The following is a 19,517-nucleotide window of genomic DNA, read 5'->3' as shown; positions in this document are numbered from 1 at the left end:
TAAACATTCAAAAATTTACTTGCGTTTCGAAACAACTTAGGGTGCTGTTGCTGTGATGTCATTTCAGGAAGGCAGTGTTCAGTTGAGGATTTTTGGTTAAAATTGTGAACCCAAAAATTGGCTCATTGAAAAAGCTTATCAGAAAAGTTTGCTCATTGGCTTTATACTGCCATGTACAGATAGAAGAACGCACCACTAAAGAAAAGAAAATTTACAACAGCAAAATATACTCAAAATTCTGGCAACTTGTGGTGTTGAAATAGCTGTAACATTGAGGTTTCTGCCTGAAATCACACCACACTTTTGCTCATGAATATGGAAATTTGCATGAGCTTAAAAAAAAAAAACACCAAAATGTCCTTCAAAACAGCAAAAACGAACATTGAAATGGGACACAAAAGTGCTCTTTCAAGGATTGCATTAAAGGAAAAAAGATGAAAAAGTGGAGATTTTTTTTATTTGAATCAAAGAATCTCCACCTTTTGAGTTGTGTCTCCGACTTAAACTATATCCCTCCCAAAACTATGTCCAGTATTTACATTTTTAATGCTTTGAGCCATGAGATGAATTTAATCAATTGTTCAGTATTGGCCAGCTGTGTAAAAGCCTTACTCCTACCCTTAATTATGCGATTGTAGCTTTACTGGATCTTATTGTTAAACCCTCTGCATGGGTGCACAACTTTTGTTCCATTCATCACTGTGCACAGTACATTTGTCCTAGAAATACATGGAGAGTCACACACATGCAGTCACTATTGGTGGGTGTGGTGCATATAGCATAGAGCAAGACACTATGTGCATACACGCCCTCTTCATTACCTCTCAAATAATTGAGTCAAACATGCACATTAGTGTTACAGCTTCGAAAATATACTGGATTATAGAACTGTTATATGCTATCGATGTGATCGTACGGGATAGAGGATTTTTAACACCAACCACAAGGAAGTTTGGCAAGCAGCTCATTTGTGGAACCACATTTCATTGTCCACTCAAATGAAGACCGCTGACCTTGGTATTTGTTACGTGGAGTACACATTATTGAAGTATCTCACTCACCATAGGGAATTATTTTGTGTGGAGAATACAAGACATTGGAATATCATCTCAGAAGTATCGATTGGTAAGTTTTTTGTGGCCATTTTGATTAATTCAGTTATTTATTGATTCTCTATTATCCACAGATTGTCCTTTGTGTTTGTTGTTTTTAGAACGTGGATATTTAGCCGGATATTAAGCTAGCTAGATTGTACAGCGCCCTCTTTGATGCGTATACGAGCAGGCCTAAACGTATTATTAAAATGGGAAAGAATGTTGCAACCTGACGCCACTTCAGCGGTTATGTACAAAGTATATGGAGAGTCAAGAAAATTTTGTAATAATTTCCTAACAAAATTAGAAAAGTTTCACAGTCCCAGATTCATGTCTTATCATCATTTTTGCAATAACCGACCTTCATTGAGATGATATGTGAAGAAAAAAGTGGCATCAGGTTGCAACATTTTTTCCAAGCAGTTTTACAGATAGGTATACATTGTAGTTGTAGCTTTAATGGAAGCAAGGCATATTTCCGCTCGAAATAGCCAAACATCAGGGTTCCCAGTACTTTATGAAAGCAAAATTCCCTGAGTTTGCCCTGATAATTTCCCGAGAAATATCCAAAATTCCATGAGAAATATTTTTTATTAAAAGTCAAGAGGTGGTGTACGTAGCACAGCCGATTGTTATTGTCCAGAGAGGTGTGTTATATTCACACTGCATAAACACTAAAAAGCCACCACAGCCAGTCAGTCAATGGACACACCTAGCTAGGCACAAGACACACATATGCCAAACTGGCAAAATTTACCTTTCCCTTCTGGGTCAAATTCCCTGAGTTTTCCCGAATGGAAAATTACAAATTCATTGAAAGGTTTCCCTGATTTCCAGAATGGCCGGAAACCCTGAAACAAGACGCGTACACACCTGTGAGACAGCCATTATATCCCTGCATCCCCTCCAGTCCATAGTCAGTCATATTCAGCTCTACTCCACCAATCACCATCAGTTCTCTATCATTGAACTCTGTCTCTTCAGCAGAATCCAAGGTCTCGTAGTCAGATCCAGCATTGTCCACCTATTTCCGGGGAAAAGTGAATTAAAACAAATGACGATCACTGAAAAAAAGTACATGTATGTACTAAGGCCAAAAAAAAAAGGCTCCGGTTTCTGGTATGGAGCTTGTCCAAAAAGTGGTGCGGCGACGCGGCTTTTTTTTTTTTTTTACCGGACTTTTTTGCTTCAAATGTCGGCTGATGATTGCAAATGGTGCCCGACTAAACTTAGTGCAAATATATGGGAGTCCAGAGAGGTCACATAAAGCTTATTCTCGATCATATCCCATCTAAAAACACGTTGAAATTGCGCAGCAGCAGAATTCCAGTCAAACCAGTGAGTTTGGCGGTTTTGAGACATCATCTTTCATTGAAAAGAAAAACTTTTTCATTTTGCCGACGCGCATGGCTACGGCGACGTGCGCCCATACCAGAAACCGGAGACTTTTTTTTTTGGCCTAAGATATGCATTTTTGAGATGAAACTTTTATTCACTGTATCTAAGACAGTTAACCCATTCCTGTTGGTCGAGAGCCAGTCATGTGCTGGGTCTTAAATGGTTCATAAAAACTGGCTGGCTGGTCTTAAACACTTTTCCAGCGTCACATGAAAGTTGGACTCCAAGGAAATCCAGTGGCTTTTACCGTTTTATTGGTTGAAGGTTTACAATTTTCGCGTAGGCATGCGCAATACTACCAGTGAGTCAGTATTTAATAGTCCTATATTCACACTACACAGGCACAGGTAATTATCAGCATCCAGACTCCAACTGGTTTTAAACAGAATGTTTAAATCCAGCCAAGCACAACTTTAATCCATTATAAAACACTACTGGATCCAAAAACCAATGTTTAATTGGTGGCTGTTAAGAATAGGCCACATGTCACAATGTTACAAAAACCTCTATATCATGCAAACAATTCATCCTGTGATGATCGCATTTGAAGTTAATCCTTTTTTTCAAAACATGTTCGACCAGTTTGTAAATACAAATTTTGGACATTTCTGCATTGTCAAGTAACGTATGCTTTGTTCGTTGCTAATTCAAAGTTGTTTTTTAAAAGTCTCTTTTAATTAAACAGTAATACATTAATTAAACTCTTCTGCACTTCGAGAAAACAGCAATATGCGAAGGCCTTTCTTATTTTTCCCATTACTATGTACACAGTCTTTGTCACTTTGTGAGAACATGAAAACGTTATGAGAAATTGTTACTTTTACGCGTCATGTGACAGTGGCGCACGCACGTGTTTGTTCTCAACATCGCGGGTGAGTGTTCGCTCCCATCCTGACATATGTACAGCAATGCATGATCCCTCTATCCCTGCTAGCGAGGTGACTTTTTGTCACTTCATGAACATGAAAAAAACATGGCGTTCAGGCTTTTTGTCAAATGTTTGCTTACGATAATTGAGAAAGTAAACAACAGGGCTCTTTTAATGACGGCCATTTCTGTGGGAGAAGTGCAACTGCGTATTTTACGCAATCTAGCACACATTGCGCAGTGTTGAAAACATTCCATACGCGCGCGGTTGTTGCTTGAAATGTGTTTGAAACACGACGCAGCTGATGCGCGTTAAGTTAGTTGACGCCCAAAATGCCGATGCACGTGGATGGTCTGTATTTGAACGAGACCTATAGTTTGCTTTGAAACTTGGTAAAATTGTGTCAAGTGTAATAAAATGGCCAGCAAAACTCAAAAATTATTTGTCACTTCAGGAAAACACTGACGATAAGATAAAAAAAACAAAAGAGAAAAGATTGGGACCTTTTCGCGATTCTTTTGTCAATTTTTGGATCATATCAGACATTTGAAAATCTGTCGTGTGGCCAATTCTTATTTCAAGAAGACATTATTTTTTAATTTGGTAACCACGTCTTTTTATAAAGTTGATGTAAAAAAGTACTTACATCCAACAGAACTCTACTTCCAAATCGTTTGAAGACAACAGAATGACGATAAGTATCATTAAATGGACCTTGTACACGTAAAACAGCTGAAAGAAAGAATGTAAACAGCAAATGAACAACACAGTAGTAAGCAATAAATTTGTCAAACTTTTGGCTCTGAACTGAAAAAAAAAATTATTTCATCAGCGTTTTCACGAAGGGACGAATTTGGCCACGGGGTGTTGAACAGTGGTGTTGAGAAAATCGGGTTTTAAGTTGGTCACTTTTTGAAATAAAGTTTTTGCCTATTTTTAAAGCACATGTTGACTATTTTTTGATACAGAGAGTAAGCCGAGATTTTAAACTTCAAAAAAGTACCAATTACTGAATAATAGATTAATTAATTGCATAGTAATTAATCTCCATATAGATTTGTCTGTTCGTGAAAACTCAAAATCCCTCACGGGCGTTTTTTTGGCCATACCCATCGCCCGGTCATTCGTGACAACTCAAAATCCTATACGCGCATTGTTTTGCCTATCGCGCCCTCAATTTGTCTCTCTGTGAAAACTGAAAAAAAAACCGATTTGGTTGAAATTTTCCCTGGAATGATTTTTATTATCTCGATGATTTTAACTGATCTTGACAAAATAACTTCGTCAGAATGTTCATTGCTATCCACTTCATTCATGTTGGCCGGAAAAAGAATTTCAAAAATATTATGATTTTGGCCTAATTGGTCCCTTCGTGAAAACGCTGACAAAGTGAGCATTTATTTGAGATTTGGAAAAGGTTTCGACCACAACACTCAAAACTAAAGAGTAACTTACTTAATCCTGCCCCAAGATCAACGTGTGCCTCCAGGTTGCCTCCATCCAGGGCAATCATGATCCTCTCCTCCCCCTGACTGCTATTACCATTCCTGACATAAAGTAAGACTCCCGAGGGCTGATCAGTGCTGAATCCAAACTCTAGGATATCTTCCTCTGAGTTGGATGACGGTGCAAGCTTTGCCAGAGGAACTGAAAGTAGGGATTCCTCCTGAAACTGAGCTCCGTGTCCTGTAATAATAAAAATAAAAATCCATAAATGTTAGGGCTATTAAAGTAGCCCTAAATCCCGAGCAAAATTTACTAGGAACCGTACCCATCCTGGCAAATTCCAACACCCACATGGGAAATTGTACACAAACACTTGGACTTAAGTTTCTGGAGGTGTGCCAACCCAAGGTAAAAGACCATCAGTTTAGGGGTACTATACCTATCCCAACAGATTTAAACAAAACCTGTTGTTGGGCTTTGATGGGTTGGGTTCGGTTAGGGTTAGTCAGTGTATTACCCCCCCCAAAAAAAAAAATACAAAAAAACAGTTGTATTGTCTATAGGCCATTTTGATATTTGCTCGCACATCCGCCAACTCGCCTTGATGACCATATTTTTGGATAAGCAACCTATCTGCATGATAACAACACACGTAAATGAGAATGGTTTTCCCCCACTAAGTTTTGATTTGTTCACAGTTTATGATGTAAATTGGCAATTTGATATACATGATAGGGAAATGAAATATACTATTGAACTATATTCCCAAATCCTATACAAATATAATGATGCCAGTAGAAAGGTTAAAAGTTTGCTATAAATGTCCGAATTTCGACCAGCATACATGATCATGTACCGGTACGTGTGTACTGGAATGTGTTTTACAGCTTTTAAAAAAGTAATCACAAATATCGATACATATTTGGAGAGTATAGTTATTTAGCTTTTGAACAACACAAAAATCTTTCCAATCCGGTAAATATTTATTGAGTTATGGCCTATTAAAAACAAGTGCTGCTTTTACATCGGTTTGCCCTTGCGGTACACACATACTCGAATTTGTATCCTTGTGGAGTCATTTCTTTGTTCTCGTGTACTAAAATGTTAGAGTTTGAAAGTGTAGTTTCAAAATACTCCTATTTTAACCAGAATTAATTTCCTGGGCTGAAATTCGGACTTAATATCCCTTACATATTACTTCAATTTGCGATGATCAACACACCTTGGAAATTCCCAGTTTTTGAGTAAAATCCATAAATCTATTTCGTGATAACCTTGTGGAGAAGTATTCACCTACAGAAACTGCCCTGTGGAGACGTATACAATCTTTTGCTCCCTATTATTCACGTCTCCACAGGGTACCATGTACCAGATCGCTATGCACAACACGTCACGGCGCGCACACATGTGGGTTTGCTTAATATCCAATTTCTATTCCACAATTCATTGCGCGCCCGAGACTTCGATTTAGTTTATTACTCCCTTCAAGTTACATCAACAACTTAATGAGAAAATTATATACTATATTAGCCTTTTTGAGTTATTGTGGAGAGCACTGTTTGCTTTGGGTAAACTCTTTTACCTGTAATACCTAACCAAATGTTGCCATCTTATTTATGTCTCCCGTATCTTGAAAGGCTTTTTGTAATCTTTACCATAAATTTGTCCAAAACGTTAGGAAGAATGTCTGGAATACATCAACAAAGTTAAAAGTTTATTTGAGAACGTCATTGTGACATACTGTCGATGTTGCACCACTCACCAGCTTCACATGTTTTGCCTGTGTATGTGGTTCCACTGCAGTTGCATTTGAAGCTCGTCCAGCTCTCTATGCACACACCGCCATTTTTGCATGGTTCTGCAGAACAGTGGTTCTCGCACTGCAATGAAGGAGCTTTCGAGGAAAACAACCCTACAGATAAAAAAAAAAGTGTCATGTCCTTTAATCTCAGGGATTTTGATATGTTCACAAATATTACAAAAGGTGACAATAATGCTGTTCAAAAAGATTTTAACAAAGAAAAAATAAATAAAAAAAAAAAATTTGCAACCCTCTCAAAATTTTTTATTTTGGGTTGCTTTTCCTCAGAAGCAGATTGGGCCTAAGAGTAGACTTTTTCTTGTGGGGGAGTGTGGCCTAGTGGTTAGGGTTCGTGACTCACGATCAGAGGGTCCGGGGTTTGAATTCAGCTGCTGGCCATATGTTGTGTCCTTGGAAAGCCACTTCATCCCCACTTGCCTCTCTCCACCCAGGAGTATAAATGGGTACCGACATTATAATATACTTGTGCTTATAAAATATATTTTGGTATATTTAAGAAACAACGTTGAATAAATGTCTAGCAAACAAACTTAACATAAGCTTGGGAGTAACCTGCGATGGACTAGCATCCCATCCGGGGGGGGAGTAGAAATATTCTCAGTCGTTTCATGCAACTGAAACCGGAGATAAACGCGGCCTGATGGGGCACATTGGCTTGTGACAGACTTTACTTCTTACTTACATAATCGATTCGAAAAGGGGAGCAGGCACTAGTGTGTCCTACGAGAATTGAATTTTTGTCAGTTCGCAAATAATTGGAAAGTTGTGAAATAATTATTTCATAAAATTATTAACCTTTTTTGGGGGGGGATAGATATCTCAAAAAGTTTCATTCAAATGTGAATACCTTTTGTATGGATAGAAAAAAAGAAATTCAAACAGATATATTTTTCGTGCCAAAGCTGGGCAAAAAAATAGGATGGACAGCGAATTTCAAACATTTTGTGTAAGTGTAGTTGGTATAGTACATCGTTATTTTGTAGTCATGTTTTTTTTAAACCTTTTTTACTTACTTTTCATGATGCGAACAATGTCTTGAAGTTTCCATGGTTGACCGTTAACAATCAGCCCTCTGATACATCCCATTAGCCCTGGTGATGACATCACAGAGTCAGGTGCACCGCCGATCATAGCATGAACCATCAACTTGCTCGATTTCATGCCCACTGCATCCTGACTTGGCTGTACAATTTCTTGAACGAACAAAATAAAAAGAAGTGAAGTTTACTTATTCTGTGACAATTACAAGCCACTTCTAATGCGAACATGAATTTGTAACATGAAGATTTTGCGCTGTGACTTCACAAAAGTTAACACATTTCAACTCCAATTTTGCAGCGATTGTTTCCTGACGTTAAATTCGCTTAGAATAAACATTAACTACAAACTGGCTTTATGGCAGTACCATCCTTGCACGTGGGTCGTACACACGCATGCAAAAGACCTTTTAACTATAAATTATCTTTTATTCACACGTAAAAATTGTGAGGGGTTCTGGCAAAATGAAACAGAACTGGGCAGAGGTCGAAATTTAGAAATTTAGAAAGAGAAAAAAATTAATTCTCCTTACAATACTGTTTGTTACACTTCAATTGATTATTTCTTTGACAAGTTATACCTGTTTAAAGTTCGCATTTATCAACGCATCAAAAAAGTAAAAAATACTGAGCAAAAGGCCTTTAAAGTTTCAAGTTTTGTGGTTGCGAAAATGAGATATTCAAATTGTTTCCATGAAAAACACTTTTATTTCACGATTTTTATACTATTTCTGTAAAACACGTGTAGTAGACATATCAAAGATTACAAATCTTAATAAATCTGAAAATCAAAAAATATCATCCCAATTTGGGTTTTTTTTGGCATTTTTCTCCACTACTGCCATGTGCCCAGTTCCGTCTCATTTTGCCAGAACGCTTCACAATTTTGATCATATTGTATCAAAAAGTGGCTTTAATTAACAACAATATTGTTGTTTGTTTTGGGACATTTTGTGTTCCATACATAACTTTAGTTTAACAGCGTATTTTTCTGTGCTCCATACATTTGACCTGATTCTAAATTGTGGAACATACGATCATTTATTCAGTAAATGGAACAGTCTAACTTGGCTCACTGAAGTTGATTAGTCATCTATATGCTAGAATCAACATTCTTTGAAGCTATTTATTCTGTAATTTGCTAGGGCAGAGGGTAAGTCTCAAAAGTCTTTTATTGTTGTATTAAGACTCTTCTGGCCCAGCATGTTATTTGCTCAGTAGCCTCATTCCAAAAGAATGAATTTCTTAGCCAGCCATGTAAAATCAGGGTGCAAGGAATTTCAGTGGGGACATTTGTGACTGGGACACTCTGGGTGAAAATCATAGCAGTGAGATTTTTCTGCGTTTTACTTTGGTTCGGTATGTAAGTTTTTCTCCTGATTTATATGTTTCTTGTGCATGTGGCCAGGTTATGTTTTGGCATGTCTGTTTCTGGGGGAAGGTGTTGCCATGGGCGTCACCAGGATTCCCCCCCCCCCCCGCCCCCCCCCCCCATACATAATCCATGCAGGATTCAGGCAGTGGTCACCCCTCCACGGACCATATTCAAGAAATAATAGAGGAATTTGCAGGATTGAGGCTATAGGCCTATGCTATTTTACCATGAGGCCAATTGGAGGATTTTGCAGGATTGAGGCTACATCGTAGCAAAAACGCCTAGGGAGTTGGCCTTTTTTCTCAGTATTTTACTTTTAGACGTGTCAATAAATGCGAACATCAAACACAACCACAACTTGTCAATAGAATATCCGATTGAAATGCAACAAACAGTATTGTGAGGAGAATTTTGTTCTCTTTCCTGATACACACCAACCCTCATTTTGACTTTTGCCCAGTTCTGTCTAATTTTTCCAGAACGCCTCATGTAATTTGTAACATATTCCTACAGTTCCTACCTCTATCCTGGAATGGTTGGGCATGGAATTCAGTCAGTAAGTTCACTGGTACTGATATCTCCGCCTTGTGCTGGTTGACGTCCACAATCGTCATGTCAGCCTTCCGTTGTATAGAAACCTCCACCCACTGCCCATCATTTAAAATAATACCTAGAGAACGAAACAATTCAAAGTAAATTCCTTTGGAAAAATAAGGGTATAAACCTATTTTTGCTATTTATTCCTGAAAATGTCTTTTTAAATTTGTTATTTATTATTTTTCTAGCAATAGAAAAGTGTTCCACTTTTGTGTGGGAATACTTCTTGCTGAATAATTATCTTACAAATTTCACATGTTTTGCATCCCAACAATAATTCAGGCATTTCTGTTTAAGCAAGAGTTGCAAAGCAACTCAAAAAAGGAAAAGGAAAAGGAAAAAGGACAAATTCTTAGGTAGGAAAAAATAAATGGAATTTGTTGAAAAGTGCTTTGAGAGTACATTATTTGCAGCTATCCTAAAAGTAACTGACAAAATGATTGTTGAAAAGCATACTTGGTTTAAAGATAGTAATGGCACTTTTTAAAAACAATTTTCAAGAAAACAATAAAAGGTCATTTTCAAAGATGCGTCTAAAGACGCATTTTTGGAAATGTCCATTAGTGGTTCATTAGAAGCTGTGATTGGGTGCGCCAAAGCGTTGACACGACGTACATGCACTTGGTTGCTATAATTGCGTCGCTGCAATCGGCCGAGTGACAACTAGTCCCGGATGCCTGGTGTCCTGGAAAAGACACTGAATATAAGCTTTCAAATGATGTACAGAAAATGGGCTCCGACAAAATCTGATAAAGTTATGGATATTTTAAGTTTTCAAATTTTGGGCCTTAAAAAGAATACAAAATCTTTAAAAATGTGATTGCCATTTGAGCACGAAATTACTGAAATGACTATTTTGAAAAGATGCTTGTTAGGCTACGGGTTTACCTTCATTTGGTACAGTACATTCAGTGCCACAACCAGTCGGGCAACATTTTCGGCCCAAGCTGCAATCTGAATCATCTTGGCAGATTTCAAGACACAAAAGTTGCTTTTCTGCTGAAGGTGCAGGGCATACACCTAAAAGATAAGACAAGATCATTTGATTTACCAAGGGCTCTAATTAGGAAGAGAGGCAGTGTCCACATCACATAGCTGCTGCAGGAAATAGCACATGAGTCTATGGCAAATGGCTGCAGCCTCTAGCCAGTGGCTTCCATTGGTGTAGATGTAATTTGTAGCCGTAGCCGTGTGATTCGGACACAAAGATTTGAGACGAACCACTAGGTGGCACTCTTGAACACATTGCCGATGGCGCCCGACACTCACACAAAGTTGCTAGGTTTTGTGCACATTTAGAAGAAATTAGTTATGCATATCATACTTTGCGGCATACGTGGGCAAATCATGTGAACATGCGGTGGGTCTTCCCACGGTCGTTCTGATGAATGATGGCAAAACACTATCTATTGTTCACACATGGTGTCCCATGAAAAAAAATATTTTTGAGAGCCACAAATTAGAAAAGAAAAAGTATTGGACTCAAAAAAATGTGGTTTAAATTCTAACTCACCCCCTCCGATAAGTTAAAACCATGCCATTATAGAGCTGAGCCATCGAAGAGCTCAACAGTAAACCGTAATTCATGGCGTTATCTATCTGCATACGTGTAATAAATGTATCGTAGAGGGCGCTCAACAACCATCCATGCGATGTTGTTTGGGAAATTATAATTCGCGGACAGTACAGGGTATTTGTGATCAGAATTCTTACTTTCACTTGTGTTGACAACCACTTCATGTACATCCCTGCCAGAGTTGAATGTGAACACAAAAGCTGAGTCGTCTACCAGCTCCATCTGAATAAAGTTATTCCTCGTGTCCCTTGCATACAAAATCAGCGCCTGAGACTGAAGAGTACGGAAGCCAAGTTGGAAATCCGAGGTTAAAATATCTGTGTTGTTGGGCTCAAATTCCAAGAAGACATCTTTGTTGGTGAAGGAGACCACATCTTTGGTGTTGTCTGAAGTACGAAAAAAATATGATCAATACATATAAGGCTTTCAGATTAATATTATGACAAGGCTGAGCAAAGCTAGTAAAGCTACAACCGATTTCACAAAACTTTAATACAATGGCGTAACTCCACTTGAGCTGCAATATATTTGCGTAAGTTGTGCAACTTTTCACGCTGCACAACATTTCAGTTAATTATGACACATTTCATCAACAATTCATAGCATGAAAGTCCGCGACTTGCGCAACAAGTTATGGCGTGACTTGTGCAATCATTTTAGGTGGCGTAAGTTGTGGCGTAGCGACTGAAAATTACCTATTTTACCAGCAAATTGTGATCATCGTGGAGCCTAGCATTGCACAACTTATCAAGGTTGATACAAGACACCCATAGCTGTGTGTTTGAAGTAAATGAATTGCTATTTTACTCGTGACACAATTTATAGAGTTGCCGCACGATTCCAACGAAAGTCAGACAAAACTATTTCAAAAATGGCGGAGGAGGTGATACGACTGTTTCGTAACCGAAGAAATTTATACACAAACAGCTGTCGTCAATGCTGTTATAATCCTCGTCCCAGATGTATAGATTATTTAAAGCATTGTGCAGCTACACCAAATTTGGTGGAATCAATCAAAAGTTTATTGCGCAGCTAGTCAACAAATTTGTTGCGTAAATGTAAAACGCCTGCCGGAAAAGACTTTACTTACTTTTAATACTTATTCTACATTTATTTCATTAGTTTAAAAACACTTCATCCTTTAGGGCTTTTAACTTTTTCATCTAAGTTTATTTTAATTATGAGCATAATATGCAATTTGAAACCCAGAAGTTGAAGAATTTTAAATTAAGAGACTAAGGTGTATAGAGTATATAAACCTGAATCAAAAGTCTAAAATACATATAAATGACAAATCTTTCAGAGCGATGACCAAATAAAGCACACTACAGCCTTTATTTAATAACAATTGACCATACCTGTTTGGCAGTTACGGCCTGTGTGTGCTGGATGGGCACATTTGCAGGTATAGGAGTCCCACTGGTCAATACAACTGCCGTCATTCTGACAAGGATTGGAATCACAGGTCGTGGTACAGCCCGCCTTAATTTGTAGATTTCTGAAAGGATAATTATTCAGAAATAATATTACATTCATAAATACCTAAGACAGTTACCCATTCCTATTGGTCGAGAGCCCGTCACGTGGCCGGTCTTAAATGGATGATAAAGACATGGCTAGCTGGTCTTGAAACCTTTTCAAGTGTAACATGAAATTTGGACTCCTAAAAAGCCAGTGCCTCTTACCGTTTTATTGGTTGAACGTTCACAATTCTCATGTAGGCATGCGCAATACTACCAGTGAGTCAGTATTTTATAGTCCTAAATTCACAACGCAACGCCCCATCGCACAGTAGAATCATTTGGAAGTATAAGTACTCGTACTCGGAGACCTAAAGTTGTACTCGGAAGTACTCGTACTCGTACACGGTAATCTAAGTATTCGGCAGTACTCGGAAAAAAGTACTCGAGAAAAACACTGTTTAGAATCATTTTGTAGGCTATATTTTTTTTGGAGGACAAAAAGCGGGGGGTGCAAATGATATATCTCCCCCACATTAAAAGGTGGGACTGATTGTCGCCCATGCACGCACTACAGAATACCCCCAAAGTGCACTTTTCCACAAAACACTACATTTTGCATGCAGCAAATACTTACTCATCGTGTTCAAAGTAGTCATATAGGAAGACAGTGCCACTATTGTAAGCGAAGTCTGCAATGCATCCTGTCATGCCTCGAGTCCCTTTACGTAAACTGTTGATGCAAATAGATAACAAAAGTGTTCTTTCTTTCTATGTGTCACCAAGAAAAAAATCATATTTTGTTTGAATTGTTATATTTTTCAAGGCAAATCGATGATGCGGTACATCAGATGCAAACTTGAGTCATACTTTGGGCGCGCTTTTTGAATAGGTTCATACTTGCACGTGAATTTCAAAATTGAACTTGAAAGAAGAACAATACTGTGAATTCATTTAAAGCCAGAGTCCATCATTTGCAGCTATCCAAAAAGTAGCTGGCGTAATTATTGTTGAAAAACATACTTGGTTGAAAGATAGTAAGGGGACTAAACTCCCTGTGAAATTATTCTTTCTGGCATGCTGTCATTTTGAAGAAATAAACAAAAGAAGGCCTTTCCAACGGAGCTTCTTAAGATGCACCGTAGGAAATTCAAATTAGTAGTTCGTTTTGTTATTCAGTGAAGTGCGCGCAAGCATTGGCAGGACGCCATAATTCGTAATTGCTGTAATTCGTCGGATCAGTGAACGACATCGCGTAGCTGCATTCGGCTCAGTGAGAGTGTGTCTCGAATGCTGAATTCAGGCCCAATTCAAAACATGATTCAGCAACTTTTGATTTGAATATGAGATCCTAGAATGTTGTTTTTCTCGGAATATACAGCTGAATCTGAGCTGAAACTTCATCAGGTTAGTTGTTCAGCACCCTTCTTCACATTTTGAGTGCATTTGTTGCTGCAAACGAACAAAATGCACAAATTACAAATGATGGACTATACCTTTAAGGTGTAGTCTACACGGATCAATAAGAAAAGGAAACACAGAAAGTAAAAAGCAACAAGATCGTCACATCATGAACATGATGAACCATTTCCACATTAGAAAAAATGCGCATGATACATTTTCCTTGAAAGTTGAGTTTGTTTTTGACATGCCTTTATTTGAACACGAATCATTTCAAAACCCTTTTGAAAATCTAACCAATACTTACCAGAGATAAAGTTAAGATTCCAAGCTTTAAAATGGATATAAAAATATTGTTTCCGCGGCGACGCTAGAGCCTCGCAAAAAAAATGTTGCGGGTATTTTGGGACGCGCTGTAGATGCAATATGCAATCATTCTGGTAATCTTACTTGTATGTATAATTTTAAAACATTTCTAAATCTCAAAGTTTTAAGGGTTTATTTTTCTGCGTTCCTCTGATAATATATCTCCACAGATGCTACTTTTTCAAAAGTCTACCAAATTATCAAATGCACTCGCTAAACATTATTATATTAATGTAGAAATTATTGTATCAACCTACTTCTCCATTCCACCGAGGAGAAAAGGTCCGGTCAATGTCGGAGTAACTCCTCTTGGAAGATCCAGAAATCCCTGGTCAAAATCTACTGTCATTCGTAGATCAATCAGGCTGCGTTCTACTGTCAGTGTGTGCCATTGACCATCATTTATATGTCGGGTCGATTTCACGTGACTGTCGTAGAATTCGCCGTCCACCTCAAGTATAAGCCATATGCTGAAAGCTTTTTAGACACAAATCACACAATACAAGAAAGTTTTTATAACCAAATAATTATAAACACTTCAAATTAGTTAACATAGTAGTGCCCAGAACAAAATGCTATGGACTACATCACAGAAGACAATTGTACAAAAAGGTTCACATTGTTTTCCACTTTTTTCACCGATGTGCATTTAATTTTAAATGCCATTAAATAGCTTGAAGATATTGATCATCCACCACCCATTTTACTTTAATTTGGAAAGTGTGGGAAATTTGCTTTAAACACAGATATATAAATACAGTCTCGTATGTTTACGGATATAACAGTGCCCAGAGAGTCAAATAGTGTCAAAGCCAACCCTCCAACCCCAACCCCCCTTCTGCACCCATTCCAAATTTCTAATGTTTCTAGCTGCTGGTTTGTATGAGTTTAAAATACAATGGCCACAAGGTAATAGCCCAAAGTAAACAACGTTTTAAGCCAACTTCTTCTTTCACATTTATATTCAATGCGCGATTTAACTAGATATCCTGATTGCCGTCTCAATGTGAAAGCAATAACTCTCAAGAATTGAGAAGTATATGTGCTAGAACAGTCGCGAATATACATATTATTCAATCATTCACCAAATTTCCGAATAGCACATTTTATGAGTCCAAAATTTGAGAAAATGTGAGTGGTCTGCAGAGGATTAAGGAAAGCATTTGTTACATTATTCAACAGTCACTACACAGCAGCAGATCTATACCCCCCCCCTCCCATGTGGCGCTGACTAATGTTATGAAATTAGTAAATTGGGCCCCAAAAAATAAATGAAATGTTGAAGTTTTCTAAATTTATTCTTGAACTGTATTGCAATACAGGAGAAATCATCGCAGATTTCAAAATTTTCCCAGGGCCATGCCACTTTTGGACATCTGAATACTGAATTATTTAAAAATGCATAGCACTAATATTTCCTACTTACCATTCTTTAACACAACAGTCAGTGAATGTGCATCACTCCCACTACCCATTTGATGAAACAGAACAACGTTCTCTTCAGATGTGCGGAACTTGAAGTACAACGAATCACTCGTCCAGGTATCTAACGTGATGTAGTCTTGAGAGCGTGTGATGGTGACGGTTTGGCCTCTGATTTCTCCAACTGCAAGCAAAGACGGTAACTTTTTTTTTTTTGCTTCAATGTCAAGAAATAAATCAAAGAATATCAACAAATGAAAAAATTATGAATTACATTTTAAGAATACTAGTACTAGTTTTAAGAAATAAATCATGTAATATAAATTGGGCACTACTGAGAAATTAAGCAGTTCAGTTTTCAAACTCTAGTAGTATTAAGGGAATTAATATGTGCTGGGCCGGTTTTAAATAAGTATGTTTAAATCGTCTCGGGCTCTGGAAACGGATAATGGCCCTCGCAGGTCCCATTCGTACATCTCTTTCAGTCAAACTGATTTTGGTCAATAATCTTACTTCACATTTTGTGATAATTTTTGATAAATTTGAATGCATTCGTGCGCCGACGATAACTCACGCAAAGACAGTGTGGCTATGAGCTTTGGTACATTCAGGTAGTCATGTGTACTTTGCTCGCGAGCACTGGTACAGTGCGCATCGCCGTATGTCTCATCCACGGGGCCCTCAAAAGAAGTAAAAAAGTGCCCTCTTTTGCTTGCGTACAGAGCCCTTAGTTACCATGCCCTCAAATTTATCAGACTAGATTTTAGACTAGCAAAAGATTTGCGTCTTTAATAAGGATGTGAATTTCCTTTTAAAAAACTAATACTTACGATTGCTGGAACAATGTAGGGGGCCTAAAGATAATGTGCCTTTAGTCGTTTTCTCAGCACCAGCGACATCTTGCACCTTGAAGAACTGCATACTCACAATAGGTAAGGATTCCATATTGGTGATGTAGCCACGGTCAACGTCCCATCTTGAGAAAAGAGAAAAATAATGATTGAATAAGTTTGATATTTCTAGACAGTAGTGGTATGCGAACTTAGCTGCATGCAGATTTGAAAGACTAGATTTTAGACTATGGTCCCTCTCATTGTCCTTGGTGCATGCAGATTTGAAAGCACGTCCCATCTTGAGAAAAGAGAAAAATAATGATTGAATAAGTTTGATATTTCTAGACAGTAGTGGTATGCGAACTTAGCTGCATGCAGATTTGAAAGCTGAATCCTAATTGGTTGATCCATGGCAACAGTGTGATATTTATATGTTGGATGAGCTTCGACTCGGGCAAGGTTGTTATAGTGAGTGCAACATATTCTTGTATCCCCCGGAAAAAAAGTCCAATATTATTATTATTATTTTTATCAGGCTGACTTGATTGGCAAGAAATAAATGTCAGGACATTGTCTTTACTTCTCAAATTTCGTCGAATTATTCTGCGCATACCGAAGCAAATTTTGCACCGCTAGAAGCTGCATTTGTGGTTGTGGACAACAGTGCGTGTATGCCCGTACCCTGCTGCGCGTTGCGTCTGCGCGCTACATTCTGTTGACTGGTTGACAACTGTGATTTTCTGTTCTCTTGATTGTGCAGGAACCAGCGAAAATGCCCGGATGAGGACATACCAAAAATAATATTGTGGTCATCAGGGAACTTTTACTGACATAGTATTGCACTCATACGGGTCCTTTTTATGAAAGTACTCATACGGGTACTTTTTACGCTGATTTATTATTACCTAAGGAAGCCTGATATAAACAATTAAACCCCATATAGCATGGTCCATATTGCACTCTGCATATCGCGCAATTCTAAAATACATGCTATTCCTGCAGCATGCCCACGAAAATACGATAACCATTGAAAAGTTCATACAGCGTGTGGGCTCAATCTTTACAATGTGACAAGTTTGCTTGAAATGATGCCGGGCCAGGTAGTAAATTGTAGCATTACAATCAGTCATGCAATTTTGCACTTACTCTTTGGCGTTGAGATCACAGTGAGTAACAAACGGTAGGTTGTAATGACGAAGCTTTCTCCCCCCTGCACTGTGTAAAACAGTCCACCCTCGCCTGATACTGATGAGAATAAACGATGATGATTAGGGCAGTCAATTCAATTGTCTTTCTACATGAATGAAAACATGACTATCACCACACCATTTCTATATTTATATTTGAAAAATGTAATCATTTGGCAGCTTGTATCTGACCTAATTGTATAGGGTATCTGACAGAATTTCTTTAGGTAGGGGGTGGTTGCAAATGCTCTGCCTTTGAAATGGATATACATTTTAGTGCATTTTGGAAATGAACTCTTCTGTTGTTGGCATGTTTTAAGACGGTTTAGACGTCAATACAGTAAAGTCTTAATTTTGAGGGCACACAAATCATACTTTGGCCTGCCTCTGTACCCATATGATGTCCGGGGGCCACCATTATTGTTTTCATGCTAGCAACACCAATCGCTGTTGGTATGCTTTTTTTTATGAAAAGCCACATTTTGCAGAAATAAAGCAGTGGATTGGCTTATAAATAGTAAAGAAACCTAACTATCATATGCTAGTCCATTACTCATTTCCTTTTAAATTGTACCCTTTTCAGAATCAAACAATTTTGGGATTTCATGTTCATTTGTCAAAGACTCATTGTCATACTGTTTGGGGTTTAATTGTTCTGAGGACTGTTCGTGCTGGCCAACCGCGGAAAAAAGAAACAGTAAGGCAAAAAAAAAAAAGTCTCCGGTTTCTGGTATGCGCGCGCGTCGCCGTAGCCATGCGCGTCGGCAAAATGAAAAAGTTTTTTTTTCAATACAAGATGATGTCTCAAAACCGCCAAACTCACTGGTTTGACTGGAATCCTGCTGCTGCACAATTTTAACGTGTTTTTAGATGGGGTTATGATCGAGAATAAGATTTATGTGGCCTCTCTGGACTCCCATATATTTGCACTAAGTTTAGTCGGGCACCATTTGCAGTCATCAGCCGACATTTGAAGCCAAAAAAAAAAAAAAAAAACAGGTAAAAAAAAAAAAAAGCTGCGTCGCCGCACCACTTTTGGGGCAAGCTCCATACCAGAAACCGGAGACTTTGTTTTTTGGCCTAAGTAGTGACGTGAGCAATTAATGAGCCGAAGAGGGAAAATTTCAAGGCCTGATTTCATCCCGTTGTTCCGTTTGAGTGCATTTACAACGTCGGTCATTAGCTTTGCAGTAATTTAAACAATATTGGTTAATTGAAACTTATATTTAATTCCCCATCAGGTACAACAAGTAGACACAAAAACCAGGAGTGCAACATGGCCTAATTGTCACTGCAGGACTTACTACAACGGCGCTTCAAAACACCAGTAGCTGAAGTATTGTCTGCAAATTTGGGAATTCAGGACGAGTTGCTTCAGCTGTTCGTTTATCATGCCACGGTAAGTGATGTTAAAATCCAGACTTGGCAGTTGTATGTCACGCACGACAGTTTTGGCAGCAAAGTTGTGTTCCACTGTCGTTTCTGCACTGCCAGATCTAGAATGATCAAGACAGATTTATTACAAAATCATAGTTTTTTTCTTCAAGTTACAATACCATGGTACTGATAGCAAAGTAATCAAACTGAAATTTCCAGAAATCTAAGAAATGTTTGGTGTGGAAGAAAATATAAAAC

The 19,517-nt window shown here is 38.1% G+C and overlaps 1 protein-coding gene and 1 long non-coding RNA gene across 3 annotated transcripts in view; one reads left to right on the top strand and one right to left on the bottom strand.

The window, feature by feature from the left end:
- The window catches only part of LOC119728602 (neurexin-4-like), a 56,779-nt gene that overhangs the window by 15,631 nt on the left and 21,631 nt on the right, over positions 1-19,517 (bottom strand). Inside the window, exons 14-28 of the mRNA XM_038200900.1 lie at positions 19,187-19,378; positions 17,842-17,940; positions 16,693-16,838; positions 15,867-16,046; positions 14,698-14,917; positions 13,311-13,406; positions 12,572-12,711; positions 11,351-11,599; positions 10,526-10,657; positions 9,561-9,710; positions 7,642-7,821; positions 6,569-6,718; positions 4,816-5,046; positions 4,007-4,092; positions 1,968-2,118 (exon numbers count right to left, since the gene is read on the bottom strand). Coding sequence (XP_038056828.1) covers positions 1,968-2,118; positions 4,007-4,092; positions 4,816-5,046; positions 6,569-6,718; positions 7,642-7,821; positions 9,561-9,710; positions 10,526-10,657; positions 11,351-11,599; positions 12,572-12,711; positions 13,311-13,406; positions 14,698-14,917; positions 15,867-16,046; positions 16,693-16,838; positions 17,842-17,940; positions 19,187-19,378 — 2,402 coding nt within the window. The remainder of the gene's footprint in view (positions 1-1,967; positions 2,119-4,006; positions 4,093-4,815; positions 5,047-6,568; positions 6,719-7,641; positions 7,822-9,560; positions 9,711-10,525; positions 10,658-11,350; positions 11,600-12,571; positions 12,712-13,310; positions 13,407-14,697; positions 14,918-15,866; positions 16,047-16,692; positions 16,839-17,841; positions 17,941-19,186; positions 19,379-19,517) is intronic.
- LOC119728603 lies at positions 469-19,236 on the top strand. Of its 2 annotated transcripts, XR_005271082.1 has the most exons (4): positions 469-1,125; positions 15,885-16,061; positions 16,750-16,794; positions 19,124-19,206. It is a non-coding gene; the product is annotated as an uncharacterized LOC119728603 (long non-coding RNA). The 2 variants fall into 2 exon arrangements; XR_005271081.1 differs by lacking the exon at positions 16,750-16,794 and having other exon boundaries at positions 480-1,125; positions 19,124-19,236.

This window comes from Patiria miniata, unplaced genomic scaffold (assembly GCF_015706575.1).
Source record: "Patiria miniata isolate m_02_andy unplaced genomic scaffold, ASM1570657v1 HiC_scaffold_20, whole genome shotgun sequence".
In the NCBI taxonomy this organism is placed as follows: Eukaryota; Metazoa; Echinodermata; class Asteroidea; order Valvatida; family Asterinidae; genus Patiria; species Patiria miniata.
This window is presented reverse-complemented; position numbering and strand designations above follow the sequence as displayed.